The sequence below is a fragment of the Aegilops tauschii genome, chromosome 6, assembly GCF_002575655.3.
Source record: "Aegilops tauschii subsp. strangulata cultivar AL8/78 chromosome 6, Aet v6.0, whole genome shotgun sequence".
Classification (NCBI taxonomy): Eukaryota; Viridiplantae; Streptophyta; class Magnoliopsida; order Poales; family Poaceae; genus Aegilops; species Aegilops tauschii.
In genome coordinates this window covers 459,219,185-459,231,231 of record NC_053040.3, presented here as the reverse complement: position 1 = coordinate 459,231,231, position 12,047 = coordinate 459,219,185, and the positions used below count along the sequence as shown (strand labels likewise).

General features: G+C 42.6%; 2 protein-coding genes across 2 annotated transcripts; both read right to left on the bottom strand.

The window, feature by feature from the left end:
• Window positions 1–222: 222 nt before the first annotated feature.
• Window positions 223–1,353, bottom strand: LOC109736221 (senescence-specific cysteine protease SAG39-like). Its single transcript, XM_020295432.2, has 2 exons — window positions 906–1,353; window positions 223–809 (listed from the first exon to the last, which is right to left on the bottom strand). Exons 1-2 carry the CDS (start codon window positions 1,336–1,338, stop codon window positions 223–225), a joined length of 1,020 nt encoding a protein of 339 aa, XP_020151021.1. The 5' UTR covers window positions 1,339–1,353.
• Window positions 1,354–5,964: 4,611 nt separating this feature from the next.
• Window positions 5,965–7,124, bottom strand: LOC109736209 (senescence-specific cysteine protease SAG39-like). The gene is made up of 2 exons (XM_020295419.2): window positions 6,648–7,124; window positions 5,965–6,551 (listed from the first exon to the last, which is right to left on the bottom strand). Exons 1-2 carry the CDS (start codon window positions 7,078–7,080, stop codon window positions 5,965–5,967), a joined length of 1,020 nt encoding a protein of 339 aa, XP_020151008.1. The 5' UTR covers window positions 7,081–7,124.
• Window positions 7,125–12,047: the final 4,923 nt, after the last annotated feature.

Here is a 12,047-nt window from a genome sequence, read left to right as displayed (position 1 = left end):
ACAAATATGAAGGAACAAGAGACAACACAGTTCACTTACAAAACACAACTGGTGCCAAATCTCCAAATGATATAGCTAACACAACTTCTTCATCAATCTTAACATATGTGGCATAATTTACATTGTATTCACGAAATATAAAGTACAAACTATACTTTAGATACACATACAAACTACACGTATTTAAAGTAGACACATGATATGTTGCATATGACGCTCATTCTATGCAGTGGGGTAAGAAGGCTCCATCGCAAGGCCACACATGCCTTTCTTGTCGGGAATGTCCTTCTCCATTCTTAAATATCCGTTCTCGCCCCATGTTGTTCCCCATGAATTCTTCAGCAACCAATATTTTGTGTCATCGCTGGTCTTGCCATAACCAATAGCCGCAATACCATGGTCCAGGTCTGTGCCACATGAGCCCGTCATCACTCCACCTTTGTAAAATTGGAAGGTCATATCTCCTCCATCTACAGCCACCGAGACGGGTTGGCTTGCGACGGCTTGCATGAGAGCTCCCTCGTTGTTGGCTGGAACATCCTCATAGCTTTTGATGGTTGCGGCACCGTTGGTTCCACTCTTGCACTTGTCATCTGCCGCGGTATATGGGTAGTTGGACTCGGTTGTGAGACCGCCATTCTTGATTATGAACTTGAAGGCATCATCCATAAGCCCACCTTCGCAACCTTGGTCTTCACCATGGACATCACAATCCACTAGTTCTTGCTCAGACAAGGAGATAAGCTTGCCGGTTTTGAGCTTAACGACGCCCTCTGTAGCAGCGACAGCAGAAAAAGCCCAACAACAACCTACAAATGTTTACGTTTGTGCAGATACTATAAGAGGACATTCTCATTAAAAATTCAAACATATATGCAATATATTATTATCCTAAAAATACTTACCACATTGGCCCTGATCCTTGATGGGGGTGACTGCTCCTTTCGTTCTCCAGTCTACGGTTGCCGGAAGTGCATCGAAACTTACATTCTCATACCTGAATCCGGTAGGCATCCTCTCCATACTCGGTTTGTACCCCTTGTTAGCCTTCGTCGCCTTGAACTCCTCGTTCGTTAGGTCGGCGAACTGATTGACGCCCAAATAGAACTTGAGGTTCTTGGCATTAAACGACTCGATGAACTCGACATTGGCCTTGAACACCCCGAATCGTTGCGCCTTCTCAGCATCGTCCTTGTACACACGGCCGTACTGCACCATCCAGCTCTCGTGCCTTGCCACCATCGACAAGTCATTGCTGAGCTCACGAGCTGCTAGGACCGAACTGCAGAAGCAGACACATCTGAGGATGCCAAGGATCACAGCTTTTGGGATGGCCATGTTATGTTTGATGAATTGCTTGCTACTACTAGTGTGCAGTGTGTGCTCTGGTTTGGTTTTGTGAATGGTACTGGCTGTCTTATATAGTTGCATGGATGTATGTATTTGAATATGGGGGATTGAGATGGTCTCCAACGTAGCGGTGAAGTACATCTGGTAGGCGGATAGTATAAAATAAATATGTGTGCATATGACGTACACTTTCCTTAGCATATGAGAATAATAGACATGTTGTGCCGGAACTTTGGATGTTAGTACAAGAAAAATCAAGTAACCATGATTACGACATATTTTGATACTTCATACGGACTTAGGTCAATGTGATTGCATGGTGATGCTGACAGGCTTTTCTATCGATCCTATTCCTATGAAGCTCTCTAAACGTGTTGCCATGAGTAACCAGGAACAAAAAATACATATAATTTTTTTACACCCTAAATTTTAAGCGTAACACGAAGTCTTAGCTTCTGTTTATTTACAAAACTATGTGTGCGTACAAAAAACATCGATAAAAATTCTTGTAGCCTACTGATGAAAAGGGATTAGATGTAACCGCTTGCAGAGACGATTGTAACACAGAAACGGCAAGTTGATTAAGACAACTTAACCTGTCAGGTCATCAAATGTTAAGAGAACTATGATTAGTTAATTAACTAATGATAAGTAATTTAATCTTGAGTTCAAACATGCATTGGTACCCCTGGTACATCAAGTTCATGAATTAATATTAATATCGCCGGATATACTTCCCAGACACGTAAATGGTTTTTTACTCTCGCAACCTCGTAGATCATATCTCACTACCCATCATATATTTCTGGCGGACATGGTTTGCAGGAGGTCCCCTGCTTAATGAGGGGTGCAGGTGGCTGGGTAGTCCAACGTTGCAACTCAAGGATGAGTGATGGTATGTAACACTGCACATAGACACACACTGTGCAAAGCGCCAAGTGTTACACGCAACCAACGTGTCCAACACTTATCCCCTCATCCCTTTAGACTTGTAAACCTAGGAACATTTGGTACGCAAGAAACGAATAAAGGACGCACACGGACATGTGGGACATGGCAAGAGAAACGACAACATGCAGCCTAAGAGTTAAAGTGAACACACAGACACACACATATGCAGATGAGACCGGCGTAGGAAAAACGAGCGATGGCCAACTGCCAAGAAGGGACAACCTCACAAAACAATCTGGCAGGCTCACAACGCCCCATTTCTAGCAACCATAGTAATTAAAGATATAATTACAAAAGCACAAAAATAAAATTGGTTTGTTAAATAATGAAATACGACCTTTGCCTCAAAGATTGAATTGGTTTATAATTCGAAACTAGGTTTTAAGAAATATGCTTTAAATCATAAGCAATGTGTGATGTCAATAAATGGGAGGAAGCATGAAGTGAACTTGTCGGCAGCGAAAGCGTCGGCAAGATAGAAGACCTAGGTACGTCGAAAGATTCATGTGGTATGTTTTGAGATTTTAGGTTCTCTTTGATGAAAAAGTTAGTCATTATCATCTGTAAAAGGAGAAAATGACTACCTCCGTCTGGGTTTACTAGTCCCCATCGTATTTTGGGCCAAAATTTGACAACAAAGATCCTTAATATCTAATGGTCATGCTAGTGATCAATAAGAAAGAGCCAGATCCATTCCCCCACGATCCTTGCCCCACGTGTTTCCTTGAGTGTTGGCTTCTACATCTCCTTCTTGGACCATTAGGAGCACCGTGGAGCTTCGTGAGGGCAAAAGCGTGCCATGGCCCGCCCAGCCCCTGGGGTAAAAATGCATGTAGTAGTACAGATATACAGTAGCCCAGCCCACCACTGTCTTGCTTGCATGTAGCCTCGCCTCTTCACGGTTCTCTTCTTGGCATACATCCTCCAGTAGAGCAGCAGACCGACGCTAGAACACGATCACGCGTACAACAGCAGGGAGGGCCAGAGATGTAGCGCGCAGCTGCAGAGGTTGAGTTGCCGGTCGTACCGTCGCAACATGTAGCAGCACCGAGCGGTGCAGAGGCCCGAGCGGTGCAGCGGCGGCTTGACCAAGCCCCAGGAGGCAGCTAGCAGCCGCCGCGGCCAGCCGGGCGAGTAGCAACCTAGACGACGAGCGCTGCTGCACAGGCAGACGCGCTCTGAAATGCAATCAATTGATAATACATATCTGAATTTGGTACTCAATCCGTATCAAAATATAAGACATTATTTGACAATGTCAATGTCAAAACGTCTTATATTTTGATAGAGGGATTACTAGATAATTGTCATTGGGCAAGGCTAATCAACGCAAAATCAACTTGGTTTTCGAGAGAAAAGGAGATGATATAATTACATATGAAGTTGAGAATGAATTTTCAGCAGCAACACTTCATCCATTGCTTGAGTTGAAATATTTTGTGTTTTCTTTTAGTTTGGCCCGCCCATGTTTTCCTTCGTAGCTCCGCCACTGTTTAGGATATTGTTTGCACTCAGACTGTCCCTAACTGGACGCTTGCAAACCCATTACCATCTCACACAAACAACAAAGAATCCACCAGGATTCATCGAACACTGAACTCTGATCTCTGAAGGATGTTGTGGAAATAACACCTATCATTGAAACTCTTGCAATGATAACACGATCGATACGTGTACCACTGCCATCAATAAACTTTAAGTTCAAGGGTTGTTCAATGCACATGCAATTTTGGTTGTGGTTCACTACAGTCCAGGAGGCAAAAATAGAAAACAACATGAGAAGAAAGAATCAAATCATCAAAGGAAGGAAGGAAGAATCATGTGAGAGAAGGGACTACTTACACAAAAATTGATGCCCAAAATTACCAGATGGTTGTGCATGATGTCACTTACATTGAGGTAGTGCACAAACATAGCCCCCAAGGCACGAATCCAGCATGCCCTCATCCATTCTGCCAATTTGGCTAAGGAAAAATGATGATGCTGCTGATCCTTTTTGCCACAATATTCATATCCATCATCGAAAAAAAACTGCTGCGGCGATCTGGCAAAAGAACATGATGATAGATATACAGAGCGAGTAAGTAAAATAATTGATGAACACATGCTTTATCAACATTTTCTTTCCTGGCCTGAGAGAGCAAGGAAATAATAAAATATAGTGCAAAATTGAAGAAAAGTACTAAAGAATTAAGAGACTGACGATGAAGATGAAGATAGTAGAAAAGACACTTAAGATTGAACGACCGTATTGCCAGGAAAACTAATGAACTGTCGTTGTTGTACAAGCTATAAGTGACAATTAGAATGAGAAATATGACTAACAGACTAAAAAAGAGAAAGTCAGGCAGAGAGAATGAAGGTGTGACCGAGGACTTAAGAAAGGCACAATGCTCAAAGAAGAATTGACTTCAGAAAAATAAGTAGCCCAATAACAAAGTAAAGACTAAGATCAAATAAGTGGTTTATAAAAAAAGAAAAAGACCATAGAAGTAAGAAAGAGAACTAATGAAAATGGAATAACTAAAGAACTAATGAATGTCGATAAAATATTTTTTGCTTGAGAATCTGAAAAGGAACAATGGCAAGGCACAAAAGCACTAAAATCCTTATATGGTGAAGACTTGGGGATGAGGAAGGACATTCAATGACTGAGAGACGATTACACACACAATGAATATAAAAAAACTACAATGAAACTACAGAAAAACTAATGAAAAAGATTCATAACAATCATCAAAGTACTGACAAAAGTAAAGAAAATGAAACCTACAATGAAACTAACTGGAAAATTAAAGCTCACTGACCATCTCATCCCTCTCTACATGTCATCTTCTCCTTCAGCACTATACTGTCGTGGTTAATTAATCGAACCCGTTCCGGCCGTTTTGCAGGTGAGGTGGGCCCTTTGATTGAAGTTGCTTTCTGTATATGATTACCTTGGGACCAAATCATTTTTTCCTTATTATGTGGTGAAGTTGTTCTATAGATTAGGAAGTGCAAAATGAAACAATAGTCACATCCATATATGTGCACCATCTCTTCCATATGGGAAGGAGTTGTTAGCCTGTATGTTCATTACTAGTAGAAAGCTAGCTTATTGTTTCTCCATTTATGTGCTCTGCCATATTGAGGTATGGACCCCCACGATGCTAATCATAATATTTTAATTACTAATCATAATTAAGGTCCACTTTCTAATTGAGGATTATCCAGAGTAAAATTATGGTTGGTGTTGTAGTTGGGGAGAGGAGGTTGTTGTCGAGCATTGAGGGACCATGAAGACGGGAATTGGGGGAGGGAAAAGTCCATCCTATTTCATTTCCTCGAGGTTCCATTCTCAGGATGCAACATTTATTTGCAAATCAACTCCACCATCTTCACATTTTTTATGGTTCTAAGATTATCGTGAAAATAAATACTACTCAAAGAGTTAATTCTACAAATATGAAGGAACAAGAGACAACACAATTCACTTACAAAACACAACTGGTGCCAAATCTCCAAATGATATAGCTAACACAACTTCTTCATCAATCTTAACATATGTGGCATAATTTACATTGTATTCACGAAATATAAAGTACAAACTATACTTTAGATACACATACAAACTATACGTATTTAAAGTAGGCACACGATATGTTGCATATGACGCTCATTCTATGCAGTGGGGTAAGAAGGCTCCATCGCAAGGCCACACATGCCTTTCTTGTCGGGAATGTCCTTCTCCATTCTTAAATATCCGTTCTCGCCCCATGTTGTTCCCCATGAATTCTTCAGCAACCAATATTTTGTGTCATCGCTGGTCTTGCCATAACCAATAGCCGCAATACCATGGTCCAGGTCTGTGCCACATGAGCCCATCATCACTCCACCTTTGTAAAATTGGAAGGTCATATCTCCTCCATCTACAGCCACCGAGACGGGTTGGCTTGCGACGGCTTGCATGAGAGCTCCCTCGTTGTTGGCTGGAACATCCTCATAGCTTTTGATGGTTGCGGCACCATTGGTTCCACTCTTGCACTTGTCATCTGCCGCGGTATATGGGTAGTTGGACTCGGTTGTGAGACCGCCATTCTTGATTATGAACTTGAAGGCATCATCCATAAGCCCACCTTCGCAACCTTGGTCTTCACCATGGACATCACAATCCACTAGTTCTTGCTCAGACAAGGAGATAAGCTTGCCGGTTTTGAGCTTAACGACGCCCTCTGTAGCAGCGACAGCAGAAAAAGCCCAACAACAACCTACAAATGTTTACGTTTGTGCAGATACTATAAGAGGACATTCTCATTAAAAATTCAAACATATATGCAATATATTATTATCCTAAAAATACTTACCACATTGGCCCTGATCCTTGATGGGGGTGACTGCTCCTTTCGTTCTCCAGTCTACGGTTGCCGGAAGTGCATCGAAACTTACATTCTCATACCTGAATCCGGTAGGCATCCTCTCCATACTCGGTTTGTACCCCTTGTTAGCCTTTGTCGCCTTGAACTCCTCGTTCGTTAGGTCGGCGAACTGATTGACGCCCAAATAGAACTTGAGGTTCTTGGCATTAAACGACTCGATGAACCCGACATTGGCCTTGAACACCCCGAATCGTTGCGCCTTCTCAGCATCGTCCTTGTACACACGGCCGTACTGCACCATCCAGCTCTCGTGCCTTGCCACCATCAACAAGTCATTGCTGAGCTCACGAGCTGCTAGGACCGAACTGTAGAAGCAGACACATCCGAGGATGCCAAGGATCACAGCTTTTGGGATGGCCATGTTATGTTTGATGAATTGCTTGCTACTACTAGTGTGCAGTGTGTGCTCTGGTTTGGTTTTGTGAATGGTACTGGCTGTCTTATATAGTTGCATGGATGTATGTATTTGAATATGGGGGATTGAGATGGTCTCCAACGTAGCGGTGAAGTACATCTGGTAGGCGGATAGTATAAAATAAATATGTGTGCATATGGCGTACGCTTTCCTTAGCATATGAGAATAATAGACATGTTGTGCTGGAACTTTGGATGTTAGTACAAGAAAAATCAAGTAACCATGATTACGACATATTTTGATACTTCATACGGACTTAGGTCAATGTGATTGCATGGTGATGCTGACAGGCTTTTCTATCGATCCTATTCCTATGAAGCTCTCTAAACGTGTTGCCATGAGTTCCTAGGAACCAAAAATACATATAATTTTTTTACACCCTAAATTTTAAGCGTAACACGAAGTCTTAGCTTCTGTTTATTTACAAAACTATGGGTGCGTATACAAAATATCGATAGAAATTCTTGTAGCCTACTGATGAAAAGGGATTAGATGTGACCGCTTGCAGAGACGAGTGTAACACAGAAACGGCAAGTTGATTAAGACAACTTAACCTGTCAGATCATCAAATGTTAAGAAAACTATGATTAGTTAATTAACTAATGATAAGTAATTTAATCTTGAGTTCAAACATGCATTGGTACCCCTAGTACGTCAAGTCCATGAATTAATATTAATACCGCCGGATATACTTCCCAGACACGTAAATGTTTTTTTTACTCTCGTAACCTCGTAGATCATATCTCAATACCCATCATATATTTCTGGCGGACATGGTTTGCGGGAGGTCCCCTGCTTAATGAGGGGTGCAGGTGGCTAGGTAGTCCAACGTTGCAACTCAAGGATGAGTGATGGTATGTAACACTGCACATAGACACACACTGTGCAAAGCGCCAAGTGTTACACGCAACCAACGTGTCCAACACTTATCCCCTCATCCCTTTAGACTTGTAAACCTAGGAACATTTGGTACGCAAGAAACGAATAAAGGACGCACATGGACATGTGGGACATGGCAAGAGAAACGGCAACATGCAGCCTAAGAGTCAAAGTGAACACACAGACACACACATATGTAGATGAGACCGGCGTAGGAAAAATGAGCGATGGCCAACTGCCAAGAAGGGACAACCGCACAAAACAATCCGGCGGGCTCACAACGCCCCATTTCTAGCAAACATAGTAATTAAAGATATAATTACAAAAGCACAAAAATAAAATTGGTTTGTTAAATAATGAAATACGACCTTTGCCTCAAAGATTGAATTGGTTTATAATTCGAAACTAGGTTTGAAGAAATATGCTTTAAATCATAAGCAATGTGTGATGTCAATAAATGGGAGGAAGCATGAAATGAACTTGTCGGCAGCGAAAGCGTCGGCAAGATAGAAGACCTAGGTACGTCGAAAGATTCATGTGGTATGTTTTGAGATTTTAGGTTCTCTTTGATGAAAAAGTTAGTCATTATCATGTGTAAAAGGAGAAAATGACTACCTCCGTCCGGGTTTACTAGTCCCCATCGTATTTTGGGCCAAAATTTGACAACAAAGATCCTTAATATCTTGTGGTCATGCTAGTGATCAATAAGAAAGAGCCAGATCCATTCCCCCACGATCCTTGCCCCACGTGTTTCCTTGAGTGTTGGCTTCTACATCTCCTTCTTGGACCTTTAGGAGCACTGCGAAGCTTCATGAGGGCAAAAGCGTGCCATGGTCTGCCGAGCCCCTGGGGTAAAAATGCATGTACTAGTACAGATATATAGTAGCCCAGCCCACCACTCTCTTGCTTGCATGTAGCCTCGCCTCTTCACGATTCTCTTCTTGGAATACATCCTCCAGCAGAGCAGCAGACCGACGCTAGAACACGATCACGCGTACAACAGCAGGGTGGGCCGGAGATGTAGCGCGCAGCTGCAAAGGTTGAGTCGCCGATCGTTCCGTCGCAACATGTAGCAGCACCGAGCGGTGCAGCGGCGGCTTGACGAAGCCCCAGTAGGCAGCTAGCAGCGGCCGCGGCCAGCCGGGCGAGTAGCAACCTAGACGACGAGTGCTGCTGCACAGGCACACGCGCTCTGAAATGCAATCAATTGATAATACACATCTTAATTTGGTACTGAATTACTATCAAAATGTAAGACATTATTTGACAATGTCAATGTCAAAACGTCTTATATTTTGATAGAGGGATTACTAGATAATTGTCATTGGGCAAGGCTAATCAATGCAAAATCAACTTGGTTTTCGATAGAAAAGGAGATGATATAATTACATATGAAGTTGAGAAAGATTTTTCAGCAGCAACACTTCATCCATTGCTTGAGTTGAAATATTTTGTGTTTTCTTTTAGTTTGGCCAGCCCATGTTTTCCTTCGTAGCTCCGCCACTGTTTAGGAGATTGTTTGCACTCAGACTGTCCCTAAAGGGACGCTTGCAAACCCATTACCATCTCACACAAACAAAAAAGAATCCACCAGGTTCACCGAACACTGAACTCTGATCTCTGAAGGATGTTGTGGAACTGAAGAAATAACACCTATCATTGAAACTCTTGCAATGATAACACGGTCGATACGTGTACCACTGCCATCAATAAACTTTAAGTTCAAGGGATGTTCAATGCACATGCAATTTTGGTTGTGGTTCACTACAGTTCAGGAGGCAAAAATAGAAAACAACATGAGAAGAAAGAATCAAATCAAAGGAAGGAAGGAAGAATCATGTGAGAGAAGGGACTACTTACACAAAAATTGATGCCCAAAATTACCAGATGGTTGTGCATGATGTCACTTACATTGAGCTAGTGCACAGACATAGCCCCCAAGGCACGAATCCAGCATGCCCTCATCCATTCTGCCAGTTTGGCTAAGGAAAAATGATGATGCTGCTGATCCTTTTTTCCACAATATTCATATCCATCATCGAAAAAAACTGCTGCGGCGATCTCGCAAAAGAACATGAAGACAGATGTACAGAGCGAGTAAGTAAAATAATCGATGAACACATGCTTTATCAACATTTTCTTTCCTGGCCTAAGAGAGCAAGGAAATAATAAAATATAGTGCAAAACTGAAGAAGAGTACTAAAGAATTAAGAGACTGACGATGAAGATTAAGATAGTAGAAAAGACACTTGGAAGAACATGTGGTGCCCCCATGTTTGGTTTTGGTAATTGACGACAATCTCTATGGACTAATGGTTGCCTTGAGTTATATTTGAAGGTTTTGTCCATAGGATTTTCTTGGAGTACATGTGTTGGTTTCAAGGAGAGTTTGTGTTGACCAAGGTGCTATTAAGGAATTATCCAAAGATTGGTCATGTGAGAGTTGAGCTTATTGCAAGCATGTCTTGAAGAAGAAGATTGTGTGATCATTCGTGTTTACCTTCAAGACATCATCCATATGAAGAGAGTTGGAAAGATTCTAGGTTGATCAAGACTAAGTCAAGAGTGAATCAAGTTGATCAACTCACAAAGCATAGAAGATGTACCGAGAGGGATCAAGTGATCCCATGGTATGGTAAGCATTGTACATTGTGCTTTGTGTACAAACCCATGGTCTATGTGAGAGTTCTATGTGGGGTTAGGTACGTGTTCATGGACTTGCGTCAAGAGGAAGATATCACTCAACCCATGGAGAGGATGACATCAAGTGGTGATCGTCATCAAGATTGCCGTGTGCAAGTTCAAGTGGAGCATCACGAAGAGATCAAGTGCTTGAAGCTTGCCATCCATTGTGGTGACAATGGACTTGTGAAGATGTGCCGAAGAGTGGCTCACCCATAGTGGACTATGGGGGAGTAATCATCTAGTCTTCATCGAGCCAACGCAATCAAGAAAGGTGGTCCAACTTGAGGGAGTCAAGATCGTCATCATCTAGCTCAAGTGGACCATGTGCAAGGCAAAGGTTTGCCCTTGATAGGTTTTCTATTTTACCGGTCTCATGGTGGTAGTTGGGAGACCGGGTTATAGGATCGATAGCCGTACTATCAAGGGGGGGCTCTCAAGTGAGTAGCTTGATCGTATCGTTCGTTGAGAGCTCAAACCATTGCATCCTTGCATCATGTTTCTTGGTTCTTGTTGGTTTCTCTTTGTGAGTCTGAGAGCTTATGGTCATCTTGATGACAAGCTTGAGTTCATCGAAAACGGAGTTTGCATGCGTCTTCTATGATGTTTGCGATGTTGGAGGTTTTACCGGTCTTATCCGAGGAAGGGTTCTCACCATTTTCTTTTGGGCCTTTTCTCATTTGCTTCTTATTGGTATTTCTATCAAGATTGTGTTAGCCCTTGTCGCTAGCTTTCCAACAAACTTGGTTTCGTCGAATTCGGAGTCCGTTTGCAGAAGTTGTGTCAGTTTTGGTGTTCTGAAAAGGCTGCAGCGGTACTACTGCGGACAGGAGCGGATGTAATTTTTTACTACCACTCTTGGGAGCGGTACTACCGCTTTTGGGAGCGGTACTACCGCTTGGAGCAGTACTACCGCAGCTACTTCCGTGGCTACTTCCGCTCGAGACCAAAAACTCGTCACAAGTCCAGCGGTGGTAGGCACGGATGTAATTTTTTAGTACCGCTCGCAAGCAGTAGTACCGCTACCCTTAGCAGTAGTACCGTGAGGTCAAGCGGTACTACCGCTCCGACGGTTCTTCTGGCTTTTTTGCCTCCTCGCTGTTGTGTTTCAAAGGGCTACTACCGCCCTAGCGGTAGTACCGCTCCTTGGAGCGGTAGTACCGCTCGGTGCGGGCTGTGACCATAACGGTTGGATTTTTCCCAGCTATAAAAGGGGGTCTTCTTCCCCAATGAACCTTATCATTTTAGCTCGTGTTCTTCCCCCATTGTTGACCTTCTTCGAGCTTGCTAACTCTCAATCCCTCCATGGATTCTTGCTAGTTTTTGAGGGAAAAGGGAGAGGAGATCTTGAT

Bases quoted from the DNA above. Each gene is read 5' to 3' on its own strand.
- LOC109736221 (XM_020295432.2), bottom strand. From the start codon at position 1,338: ATGGCCATCCCAAAAGCTGTGATCCTTGGCATCCTCAGATGTGTCTGC. The intron at 810-905 runs GTAAGTATTTTT...AAACATTTGTAG, and splicing joins CAAGGATCAGGGCCAATGTG to GTTGTTGTTGGGCTTTTTCT.
- LOC109736209 (XM_020295419.2), bottom strand. From the start codon at position 7,080: ATGGCCATCCCAAAAGCTGTGATCCTTGGCATCCTCGGATGTGTCTGC. The intron at 6,552-6,647 runs GTAAGTATTTTT...AAACATTTGTAG, and splicing joins CAAGGATCAGGGCCAATGTG to GTTGTTGTTGGGCTTTTTCT.